The following is a 14,005-nucleotide window of genomic DNA, read 5'->3' as shown; positions in this document are numbered from 1 at the left end:
TAGCAAGGTTAAAGTTTCAGACAAAATGACAGAATTACAAAATGACAGACAGGACAAAAACAACATTGGAGAGGGCTACATTATTGCAGCTACCCTGGCCCCACTTCGTTTGGACAAACATGGATCTTCATTCCCCAAGGGTACTATGTACCAAGTGAGGTACATATGACCATGATGATGTGGTCCTGGAAGCCATGAAATTATAAAAGAAGTGCACAGATAGAGGGCATACAATTTTTTTTCAATCAGAACAGTTAAAAAATGTGTTTCTTCGGTCAATTCCTTCATGAACAGATCTACACAAACTTAGGTACATAAACTGTTTCGTGTAGCATTTCATCCTGAACACAGAAGATCGACTATCACCTTATCATTGTACACATGATTATCCAATAATGTCCAATATTACTTTTTTAGATCTATGTCTATTGATGTAAGTAGGTGCTCTACCTCTGAATCGTGTTAACTATTGGTACATAAAGGGCAGTGGACGTAATATGCTGGCTCAGACCTGATAATCAACCACGATTAATTCTGTCGATATCCTTTCAGTAAGACAATATCTGCAGTGTCTCCCTGCAGATCCCCCAGTTCAAGAACGAACAGCGACACCGCTGACCAGACCCATAATGCAAAATCAATGGAAGAAGTCTAAACAGTATTAATCTCCCTAATGAGGAGTCACATTTCTAAGCAGGGATTATTTGCCCTTTTTTGTAGTTCTTCAATGTTTTATTCTGTGAGGAGGGATACGTGAAGTCTATCATGTCAGTACCTTCATTTGTTAGCTCTGTTTCTTGACAATAACCTGATGAAATTTGGGAAGAATGAATTGATTCACAACAGAATTGCATAAAATTTCCAGTCACTCCATCACTTAGAATGACATTAATTTTCATATATCACGCACAATGATTGCATATCAGCCTGAAGAAAATTGGTGATGTAACACATACATATGTATGATAAAAAATCAACAACTGACAAAAAAAATAACATTTCATCCAATCCATCTCCAAATTTTTTCCAAGACTAAATAAACTTCCATATAAAAATTAGCAGAATTTTTTTTTAAATGAAAAATAATTAATTAAAATTAGAAATAATGTTACAACAAAAATTTAAAGAAATAGACAAAAAAAAGTGGGTGGAATATGTAACAATTAATAATAATCAAAAGAAGAAGTGAAAAAATAGGCTCAGTTGAATGGTATTTATAGGTATGTTGGAAGATTTTACGATTCAGAATTATATTGGAACTGACCCTGAAATAACTATACATCTGAAGGCCTGTGGGTAATTAAGATGTGAACCGGGGGGGGGGGGGGGGGGGGGGGGGGGGGAAGGTGTTTATCAGTTCTTCATTAGCTGGATATTCTGGCATTGATTCCTAAACTCAAAAGAATGTCCTGTCAGTCTTCTCCAGCTTACTGTAAAGTCCATCCAAGATATTCACACCTGACAATATCGATCCCAGCTGTCCTTAAACATCTTTCATTGTTAACTGGCAATTTTAATACATGATTCTCCAATGGGTATGAGGACAGTACAGTGTTAATTTTGTCAGCAATGAGGCAAAAACTGTTGCAAGTGGGCTAACATCAAAATTCGTTTAAAAAGCATTGAACATTAGAACATTAATGTGTATTAAACATTGATACAGACTGCCTGTGTTAAATGTTCTAAAACAGCATGAGTTATACATGTAAACATATTTCAACTGCTTATCTATTTTAATCAACATTTAATCATTTTGAAATATGACAACCAAAATTTCAAATTAATGTTGCCTAATCATGATTAAAGTCATAAAATCATTTTGCATATTATTTATATTGTTTACTGAGAATCATATACCGTGGTACATAAACATTGGACTATCTTTAATATGTCATACCCCGTATCAACCACTCACAGACAGACAGACAGACACCCGCATATATAAATAGCAGTATAATGATCACCAACACGAACACTGGTAAATTCTAGGGACAACCTGTTCCTTCCTCAAAACAAACGAAAAAGTTTTACATTAAAGAGTACTGGTAACAAACAGTGATCAATTTCGTAAATTCCATAAAGAATGAAAATGAAGTCAGAGTATGGCAAACATGGGCCCTCACTGGACACAGAAGGGGTAGGTTTTCATCCAAGGAAAGGACATGCAGGTTGTCCCTAGGATTTATCTAATGGTTCATGTCGGTGGATCCATCACTTTGGGGTATTGGGTGTTGTCTCTCTCTCTCTCTCTCTCTCTCTCTCTCTCTCTCTCTCTCTCTCTCTCAATAATATTTCTTGTTGGAGACAATTATGGAGATAAATAACCAAACCTCCAACCAAGAAAAATCAAACACCAGCAACCAAACCTCCAACCAAGAGAACTTAAACACCAGCAACCAAACCTCCAACCAAGAGAACTTAAACACCAGCAACCAAACCTCCAACCAAGAGAACTTAAACACCAGCAACCAAACCTCCAACCAAGAGAACTTAAACACCAGCAACCAAACCTCCAACCAAGAGAAATCGAACACCAGCAACCAAACCTCCAACCAAGAGAAATCAAAAGCCAGCAACCAAACCTCCAACCAAAAGAAATCAAACACCAGCAACCAAACCTCCAACCAAGAGAACTTAAACACCAGCAACCAAACCTCCAACCATGATTACTGGAACCCTGGGTTCTGGTAAGCTCAAAAGTTCAGATACAGCTAGACATATTGATAAAATGATGGCAGTACAATGCCACTTTGGTTTCTGTTGCTTGACTACGACAATATCCATCACTTCTCACAAATAGACAAGTTGTACTGATGTCATATAGATAAGTCCTGCAGTACATCCAAAAAAAAAAAATACATAGACCAACAGGTAGCTTCAGTGGTAGAGTGTTCACTTCGTAACCATGAGGTCATGATTTCGAGCCCCACCACATCAAACCTAAGACGTTAACAAAGGTAGTGATTGCTCTTTCGTCAAACACTCAGCATTTAGAACGGAGAATCACGGGTCTTTCAGATTTGACCTTGAAAAACAAAGGTCCTGTATCGAAGCAGGCATTAATTGGCACAATTAAGAACCCTCACTCGCTGCTACGGTCCTGAGCAGTAAGCACAGGTCTATAAATTTGTGGTACTTCACCAACAGCTGATGATGTCTCAATATGAGTGAAAAATTCTTGACGGGAACAATCAATCAACAACAACCCACTGATAGAAGCCTATTTTTCAGTAGATGTGCTTTTAATTAGTTTGAAAACAAGGCAACAATAAATAGAAAAATTTAAATATTCACCTGCTTATTTCATACATTGTATTTTTTGGTTCAAATAATTTTTTTTTTTACAATGCAACAAATTTTAACAAACATCTAAATCTCGGCAACTTTCCATTCACTCTTTTTCAGTCCTAAGCAAACATATCATTAAGTGTTCATTTACCTAGAGGAAATGAAAGAATTAAAGTTCAGCAACCTTTTTCTATGCTCAAATCTGATGGCTGTATCTAGAATGCTAAAATCACTTAATACACATATCAAGAGTTTGAAACATAGCTAATAAGCAGCTGCCACATCAATACCTTAATATCTCTAAGTTTCACATGGATACACTACAAATACATCTATCGGATTGATTGAGTAATGTGTCATTTACTTTCAGGTTGTATTTTTTTTTTCCAATTGAATTCTTTTTATCACAGAATCTCTGTCAGGTTTCATTCCCAACACAAATAGCATCTAATCTCAGATATTTGAATGAAATTCATAATACTTGTACAGAAACATGACAAATTTTCATTTCAAGTAATATTGGAAATAGGATATAGAGGGAAAGATCAAAAGAAACCACTGGTACATCTTTAAGTTGATTAAATATTTTTAAAATCAACAGATGTATAGGAAGCTGTTCAGGTAATTTGTTTGCAATCTGTATTAGCTAGGTGCTTATCTAAATGTAAATATAAAATGGAAACACATTATGATTGGGTTTTTTTCATGAACACAATAGAAAGACTATTAAAGTCATTAAATTTGCTTATTTCTTATATAGCTTACAGAATATATAAATATAAAATGTAGTGTAGGTTATACTTACTAGATGAAACTTGTTATAATATTTTTCAGCATGTCCAATTTTCAGTAATGACTTATGCTTATATTTTGAAAAATCTCAATTCACTTGCTGATAATGAATTTTTTGAAAATTTCGTCTATTCTATCTAATGTTCATAGTATATATTATTGAAATTTTGACTTGTTATTGTATCTGTTATTTGTTTATATGAAACTTGAAATAAATAAAATTTGAAACTTAAAATAAAAAATTTGTTTGCAATCATTTCCAAAATTCTGAGACATAAAATGGGTCTGAATTGAAGATTACTACATAAAAGTCTCTAGACAATACGTACAGGTGTAATATCCCATCGAGTTCCAGGGGACACCAGTTTGGTACACATGACCTCGATTGATGGCATACGGGTCCACTCCGCTGTACCCTGGCTGTCCAGAATACATACCCCCCTCGCTCTTACAAAACTCAGTAAGTCATGGTCCCTCTTCCCTCCAGCATTTCCTTACTAATTCACACACAGAGTCACTTAAAAGATTGTTAACAGTTGTAATTTACACTGAAACAAGTGTCAATCCGGAAGTCTGTCTCCCTATCTCAAAATTTTATCATTATCTTACAGCAGAGTAGGAAATGAAAAACTGTCCTCAGAGACCAAAAACAATCCTATACGTTGTCTGATATAGTCCAGGCTGTGACCAAGCTGTAGTAACACTTGGAATCAATCGGACCAGTCCCAGGTAACATATCACTGCCTGTGCCGGGCATTTCTATAGCTAATTAGCTTGACATCACACGTGCTACTACTTCTGTTGCTACTACTTCTGTTGCGAGAGGACAGGCTTAATATGTCCAATACACTAATACTGAACTTGCAACACCTCTCCCCTGTGGCTAGTTAAATGTGCTTCATCACTATATGAATTGATTGCCAGCATAGATTTCCTATAGATTCATTACATATTTTTAATGCATGGATTTTCCTGATAGAGTGAAAGGGAAAAAAATTAATTTTCCTTGATTTATCTGACATTGGGATCTTAAAATATTGACTGCCTCTCAGTATCAGAGCTTCGTTACATGCAAATGAGAGCACCACAAACCAGATGACAAACTAATCGAGTGTGGACTGGTTCCCTCAAAAGTGCACTCGTACTTCAAATGTAAACTAACAGTACAGAAAATTGTGGCTAATAAGCTGCTAGTCAGTGTTTGCTCCATATAAAAACAATTTAACATCTCTGTCAGAATCAGGAAATTACTTCTTATTATATCGCATGATAAAACCATCATACTTATCTCTGATATTGCAGCATAGGGAAGTACTGTTCAAAATCCAACAAAGAAAAAAATCATTATAATTCTGTAAAAGGATAATTTAAAATGATTAATATCTACAGGGCCTGTGGTTTTTACTTCAGAGTCCCTCCAAGAAATATTATCTTATAAATGGACTCTGTGAACACTGCTACAGGTTCTAGGATTCGATTTACAATGTTTCAACCATTCTAGACTCCCATATGAACAAATAGAGTGCATTTGATGTGAATTCTATCAGCTCAATTTATTGCTGATAATTCATGCTTCCTCAACGACTGAACCTTTCATTTTCTGGTTGCAAAGTTTGCTGTTTTATAGGCTGAGCAAAGTTTGTTAATATTCTTGATCTTCACATTCGACAGCAAATGTCACTACATATCTATTTCCCTGCAATTATGAAGATACTGAGGAGGTACTGCTTCATATGTATTTATTAATTCAATGATTAATGACTGTGTAACCATTGTGTAGAAACGTACAATAAACTGTAATAGTAGGTACCATGATATCAAACTCTGTAAGTACTGACATAGAGATATCAAATGCACTGAATGTTTTATCCATAAAAAGCAGAGATCCGGTACTGAATACCATCTATCTGCATGAAAATGCAGATTCTCATCTAGAAAATTGCACAGAGGTAAGGTTTTGTAGTTAAGATATCTATCTATAAATGCATGCCCAAAAAAAAAAAATCAGGAAGGGGTGTACAAATACATACTATTCTGACCAGTCAGCAATATTCACATTTATCAATGTTTTCTCCAAACCACAAAAAAAAAATTCACTGTTCCATTTTTTGATAAAAGATCTTCCAACTTATTATAAAATGAATAAATGTCTAAATTGTTCATGGGGGGGTGGGGGGTCAATCATAAAAATGTGCCCATGCTTGTTTCAGAAGCACTAATGTATTCTATATAAATCTATAGATTTACAAATAATAAAATCAGGCTTTTGTTTTAGATAAATATATTCAATCTGTGACTATATAATATAAAATCAGGCTTTTTTATATATAAATATATTCAATCTGTGACTATATAATATAAAATCAGGCTTTGTTATAGATAAATATATTGATCTATGACTACATAATAACAAAATCAGGCTTTGTTTTCTGTAGATGTGGCAGATATTGTTTGTATTGATTGTTTCTCAAATGTTGATACTTGCTGCATAAAGTAGAATTAAAATCAATCTGCTTTGATGGCAAAGTTAAGGTATGCAACAGGTGTTTCCATACAGTCCTAGAGCATATAAAAATTACAGGTAACAAAGTCATTTACACAGAGTATGGTCAGTGGACTCTTGTTAAACATTCTCCTGCTACGTAAGACATTTACATACATGTGGTATCGGTAATCTTTCAACCACAAATCTGTACAGTGGCTTTAAAAGCGCATGATTTTGAGTAAAAATCTGTACACAAAAAGTGATACAAAATCTGTACAGAATATCAATCCCTAAATGGTTTTGATACATTTATAAATAATTTTAAGCTTACAGTGGAGCCTCGGTAATCCGGACGCCATTAATCCGGACGCTTCACCTTCCGGACTATTTTTCTAGAGAACGGAATTTTTATACATTATTTTGCATCATTAATCCGGAAATTCATGTTCCGGATCCGGACGGTCACTTTTTACTACAAAACGTTATAATGCATTGAAAATTGTACCGTTAATCCGGACGGTAATTTTGTTTAGGGAAGGTCTGTGTCGGACAATTTTAGCAAGGTGTAAATTATAAAGAAAACAAGCCAAACTGTCTAATTGAAGCGATTACCTGTACCCTGTCAACACCTCCCTCCAATTAGGTGGTGTGTGATGATAAGTCCGTTAGATAGCATGTGCCGATTGAGACATTGTATTGCCAATTTTCGCACATAAGATCTTTATGGCGTGTAGTGTTGAATTTTGTAAATAAATCTGTAGCATATTATTTTATAGTCATGATCAATACCCTAATCGTATTAATAAATTAAACATCATGCCGTAATAATAATTTTTTTAACTGCTACACGTATCAGTTGTACTGATTCGTAAATTGATATCGGCTTATTCAAATCCAAAGAGTGTAGATCATACTTCTAGATTCTGGATTTTATTCTGTTGATTGGCGTGAAATATACATGTAAGTTCATGCACATATATATATATATATATAGTATAAGTCTTTAACGTTTAGAATGTCGCGCATGTAGAATGTACCTGTGTACGATTGATTCTTGTCACGATGTTGTAGAGCTTTATTGCTTTCGAATTTTTAAACTCTGCGTAGAAGTGAGAAAATTACCATTTTAAGGAAAATGACAATTAAATTCTGTATGTACCTGTAATGTTAATTTCACCCGAGTTTTGTTCCGTTATTATCGCATCATGAAAATAATAAGTACGCGTGACTAGATCAAAGCAGTAGTAGGTCTTAATATTACGAGCTTAAATGATTTTGTTCTCCTGATATTGTCTTGGATAATTATAGAATAAGAAATATAAAGTCTGGCAGATTGAATTTTGGTTAAAGAATGTTGTCAACTGACATGATAATCACGAAATTCTTATATCAACTTTGGACGATGAAGATTGTTTTAACAGACCGCCGAACCCATGAATTGTGACAGATGGAAATTACCAGCCTCTTTAAGAAGTAAAAGTGTGATGAAATATTTGAAGTGTAAATGATTATGTTAGTTGCTAATGATTTAATTACTTATAGTTACATAAAGTGCTTCATTATTTGTTTTAGTGCATACGGTACACAGTTTTGTATATCTTTTTGTAGGGATCATATGTATGTACAATGTAAGCACAGGCAAATGCACTGAACACGTACACTAAATTTTAGTGCTTTGAAATACATGTAAATGTTAACATTATAATAATTTATTTACTAATACAAATGGTTAAATCCAATGATAGAATGTGTTTAATTCACTATGCATCAATATTGTAGGCATATATTGGCTACTTATGCAAAGCTAGAAAATATGCGATTCAATTATCCGGACGCTTCATTTATCCGGACGATTTTGCTGGGAACCAAAGTGTCCGGATTAACGAGGCTCCACTGTATACGTACAGTAATTTATAATGCTGGGAAATATTTTCACGAATTCCATAAGCAATAATAAAACAGAATCATCTCATGAATATAGCAGTTTATTAATGTTACCAGTAGTCACTAGTGCAACATTAAAGCCAAAGAAAGGATTAACATCCAAATAAACCTTTCTCTATAAGATTTTGTGAATAACTTACCCTAGACTTAATAATACTGTTTCCATGGTATGTTATTTTGTGTTAAATTTACCCAACGTGAGTATGACCTTGACCTTTAAAAACAACAGACTCCTTCCTCTAGTCATAGAGAAATGTGTACTAAGTTTGGTGATTCTAGCCTTATACAGCCTTAGTAAGTAAGATTTGGGTAAGTATGTATAAGTGCTTTTTTTATCTGGGCCGCATGTGCTGACAGATGGACAGATATGAGATAGACAAAAGCACTGTGCCATATCAGAATAGTATGACTCCCCTATACAGGACTCAAACTCATAATCTACAGAAAGGCATTCTCAGCCACTGAGTTAACCAGAATAATACACCAGTTTCAAGATAAGAGCTCTTCTGTTTAGGAGGTGCATTTAATGGAACTTTGAATGCCTTTGAATGAACTTTGAACGATACCACAAACGATTCAAAGAGCTGCCTTAACCGGCAAACGCAATGAAGTCCAGTCAAAGCTTTGCTCCATGCAGAATTCCTGGCTCGTGCGGTACTAAGGCCGAAGAAATCCAAGGCTACGCCAACCCACATGACTTGAAGAAGTTCTATGATGCCTTGAAAGCAGTCTATGGACCACAATCCTCTGGATCCTCCCCCTACTCAGCACAGATGGTACAACCCTACTAACAGACAAGAAGCAAATCCTTGAGAGATTGGTCGAACACTTCGACAACATGCTCAATCGCCCTGCAGCCATCAATGATGAAACAATCCCACGCCTCCCACAAGTGATAATCAACCAAGAGCTCGACACCCCTCCCTCTAACGAAGAAGTCAGCAAAGCTACTAAGCACATGACCAGCGGGAAAGCTCCTGACCCTGACAGCTCCTGACCCTGACGCCATCCCTGCTGAGGTTTACAAGACAGGTGGCAAACCCATCTGCAATCTACTGACAAGTCTGTATGAGGTCATGTGGAACCAAGAGCATTTACCCCATGAGTTCAGAAACGCCATGACTGTCCACATCTACAAGCACCAAGGGAATCATCAGTCATGCGACAACCACCGAGGAATATCCCTCCTGTCGATAGCAGATGAGCCTAATTGCCTGCGTCCTCCTCAACTGCTTGCTGAAACACCTTGAGCAGGGATTTCTCCCTGAAAGTCAGTGCGGCTTCCGTGCAAGTCGAGAAACAACGGATATGATATTTGCCGCCCGTCAACTCCAAGAAAAGTGCATGGAACACTAACCTATACCCGACTTTCATAGACTTGATCAAAGCCTTCGATACAGTCAGCCAAGACAGACTCTAGAAAATCATGGAAAAGTTTGGCTGCCCAAGTACATTCATTGCTATTGTCCGGTCAATTCCATGATGGCCCAAGTCCTGAATGATGGTGAACCCTCCGAAGCCTTCCCAGTGTCAAATGGGGTAATACAGGGTTGTGTCTTGGCCCCAACACCGTTCAGCCTGATGTTTTCAGCAATGCTGTCCGACGCCTTCAAAGACACTGATCCTGGCATCAACATCAGGTTCAAGACAGATGGAAAGCTGTTTAACCTCAGGCATCTACAGGCCGTCATGGAAGTGAAGGAGACTGTTCTCAGAGACTTTCTTTTCGCTGAGGACTGCACCCTCAATGCCAGTGATGAGCAAGAGATATAAGCGAAATTGGACAGCTTCTTCACAGCCTGCGACAACTTCGGTCTCACCATAAGCACCAAGAAGACCGAGGTGATGTTCTAGCCAGCCCCAGGCAACCAGTACCATGAGCTGCACATTTTGGTGAATGGACACTTTCAAGGCAGTTGAGACTTTCACCTACCTCGGCAGCACCATCTCCCACAAGGCCAACATTGATGCTAAAATCAGCAACAGAATTGCAAAGGCAAGCAGCGTTTTTGGTAGACTGTGGAAGAATGTTTGGGAGAGGAATCAAACTTGAGACGAAGCTGAAAGTCTATCGGGTAGAGGTCCTCACCACCCTCCTCTTTGGCTCTGAGACCTGAACACCATACAGACAACATGAAAAGCTGCTAAATCTCTTCCACTTCAGATGCCTTCGAAACCTCCTTCACATCCGCTGGCAGGACAAAATCCCCAACACGGAGGTTCTTAGGCGGGCCAATTTGCCTAGCACCATCACCACCATGCATAAGACCCAACTGAGATGAGCAAGCCAGGTCTCCCGAATGCCAGACAACCGCATACTAAAACAACTCCTCTATGGTGAACTCATTGAAGGCAAGCGCAAAGTTGGAGGGCAGAGGAAGCGCTTTAAAGACAGTCTGAAGGTTTCACTAAAAGACTTCAACATCAGCACCGAGACCTGGGAGTCAACCACCTCAGACAGACCCTCCTGACTCCATCACATCACAAAAGAAGCCAACACAGCAGAGGAGCGTAGGTCCCTTCAAGCTGAGCAGAACCGTACAGCGCACAAGGCTAGAGCCACCAGTACCAACAGCACAGTGCCTACCCACTTCTGTCCTAGCTGTGGGAGAGACTTCTTTGCTCAGATAGGTCTTATCAACCACCTCCGGACACACCGCACCACTTCAACTAGACACTACATGTCATGGTCACCTTCAACGAAGGACGAACAACAATAAATGCCTAAGTGGGACAGAGTGGACCTACAGTCAGTGAGGAAGGTGATAAAATGTATTTCAAATGTCTTTAATTATATGTAAATGTAGGAAACACAAAATAGTATTGGAAGAAGTATTTTACTAAAGTGGACACATAAAAACAATGTCATATTTGCAAGTAATATCAGGTGATGAAACTGCGTATGATAAACTTACTGAGTATACATTCACTTATGCAGTGATGAATTTGTCCCACTCCTGCATGTAAACAAATTGTTTCACGCCTTACTATGTATGACAGTTCTCCAAAGGGAAATAACTCAGATGTATCTTGAAACCAGTATATTAAAGTGATAAGGAATGTATTACTAATGTTTAACATGTAATTGTAATGCAATTCCTTTGAAATATTGTGACAGATGTGTGTCATTCATCCTTCATATTTTTTCCCACAAAGAGACAATGTCAAAAACAATCAAATTCGATACGTTATTGCCTTAAACTTTCCGTTCTCCCTGAAGACTGCCTTGTTGACCAAGTGTGTGCACACGCACCCAATCACTGGACCATAAAAACATTTTCCTTCCTGTGTTTTCCCCCAACAACATAAAGATATTGGCGATCTATAATTTTAGATATGTGTTTTATTTTTTTTTTTATGATCCATATTTCAACTATAATAGTTATTTTACTGCTATTCTACTATAAAAATCACCGGTGCCTTGTACCGAAACCTAAAATCAATTGAGTGTAATTAAGAGACTAATCACTAAAGAAAATGGACAGACAAAAGTCGTATTTCAAATCAGTGTGAGAGGGTATAAAATGGCCACTGCTAAGGAATACAATTAATAAATATAGTAATACATGTGTGGATTAGAAAGTACAAAGAACGTGCATGTCCCCCAAATCCTCATATCTCAGATCCACCCCTCATATATCAGATCCACTCCTCATATCACAGATCTATCAGATCCATCCCTCATATCATACAGGGCTTGAAGCTAACTTTTTATGTCACCAGTCCAGCAGGACTGATGGGGTATAATTTCAACCAGTCCGCAGAAAAATTTACCAGTCGAACAGAGTTTTCCAGAAATAATTAAACATATTTCGTTAATGTTATTAAAATGAAATTTAACTCAATATGCCTCAGACAATATTGTAACACTTAAATGTGGGATTTATATTTACGAATCAGATTCGTCTGATATCTACAGATCGAAGCATGCTAAATGTGTGTATAAAATTTCATAAGTATATTTTCCAAAATGATGCTTTAGGAAATTAACCAGTCGCATCAGACTGACTAAAACAAATATCAGTCAGTCCGCCAGACTTTTAACCAGTCACAGACTGACGGGCATATGTTAATTTCGAGCCCTGTCACAGATCTATCAGATCCACCCCTCATATCACAAATCTATCAGATCCACTCCTCATATCATAGATCTATCAGATCCATCCCTCATATCATAGATCTATCAGACTCACCCCTCATATTACAGATCTATCAGATCCACTCCTCATATCATAGATCTGTCAGATCCATCCCTCATATCACAGATCTATCAGATCCACCCCTCATATCACAGATCTATCAGATCCACCCCTCATATCAAAGATCTATCAGATCCACCCCTCACATCATAGATCTATCAGATCCACCCCTTGACAACGGGTGATGTTATAAAAATTTTCACATGCGTCAAATTTATATACATACAGTTCATCGTAGATTGATAGACGATGTCGTTTGAACGTTTATAATAAATGCGAATACTGCATCGATATACAAAACATTGCATGATAGTGATTGATTAAATGTCAACAGACGTAAGTTTTTCTACTTTGTTGTTTACATAACATTCAGTATAATAAAACAAATATTGCATGTAGGCTAGCTGAAGGTAACACTCAGTCTGAAAATTTTCACCCCTCGAGAAACCATTGTCAACCTGGCTATGCTTTGGTTGACAATGGTTTTCTCAGGGTGAAAATTTTCAATGTTACTCTAAACTACATGCAGTATTTATATACATGTATTGTTATCTTGCACATAAATTATATCATTCATTGTCATAATTATTGCATGAATCAAGATTCTGAGAAATATTTCATCAATGACCTTGAAAATCGATAGGGTTTTTTCTCATTCAATGCCAAAGAAGTATACGTGCAAACTGTGATCATTGTCAGTTTGCTGGTTCTCTTCAAATTGTGCCCACAAGCTTACACATAAATGGACACACACACTTACACACAAGCACATTAGTGATGCTATATCCCCTTCACAACTAATTGCACGAGGGGATAAAAGTATAATGCATGTACAATAAGGCAACAATACTCGGACATGCATGGGGTATTTGATATAACTGTGTTTGGCATGCTAGTTTTCTTCAAAATATCACTCTTTTTGCTGTGTTTAAAATATCACTCATCGATAAATATGGCAGGGAAAATACAAAATAACCCATGTAACTGACATTTCTAATAAATTTTTGTTCCAAAGGATAGATCTCTGATATTGTAAAAACCCTTCCTCAAAAATATCTTTCTTTGAGTGTTCATGCATGATGAAGAATCATTCTGTATTTCTAATACTTTGTTATTGAATTCCTCTCCATTGTTTAATTATCCAAGATGATGAAACATAAGAGTTATGGAACTTTGTACACAATTCATAGGCCCTAACAGCCATCCTGAGCAATAACATCTGTGGTTATTATTTCATTTCAAGCTCTTAGACTCTGTAGAGAAATAATAAACCAAATCTGACTGTGGACAAAGTGAC

At 36.8% G+C, this 14,005-nt stretch overlaps 1 protein-coding gene across 4 annotated transcripts in view; it reads right to left on the bottom strand.

Annotated features, from left to right (window-relative positions):
• Positions 1-14,005, bottom strand: part of LOC125655915 (mediator of RNA polymerase II transcription subunit 15-like) — a 51,425-nt gene that overhangs the window by 28,997 nt on the left and 8,423 nt on the right. For 2 of the 4 annotated variants that reach the window (XM_048886460.2, XM_056149172.1), the window contains exon 1: positions 4,410-12,726. The exons of the other annotated variants lie outside the window; for them this stretch is intronic. In XM_048886460.2, the coding sequence (XP_048742417.2) occupies positions 4,410-4,515 (106 nt within the window). In that variant the 5' untranslated portion in view covers positions 4,516-12,726. Of the gene's footprint in view, positions 1-4,409; positions 12,727-14,005 lie in introns of those variants that run through there. 4 annotated transcript variants of the gene reach the window in all.

The sequence above is a fragment of the Ostrea edulis genome, chromosome 1 (assembly GCF_947568905.1).
Source record: "Ostrea edulis chromosome 1, xbOstEdul1.1, whole genome shotgun sequence".
In the NCBI taxonomy this organism is placed as follows: Eukaryota; Metazoa; Mollusca; class Bivalvia; order Ostreida; family Ostreidae; genus Ostrea; species Ostrea edulis.
This window is presented reverse-complemented; position numbering and strand designations above follow the sequence as displayed.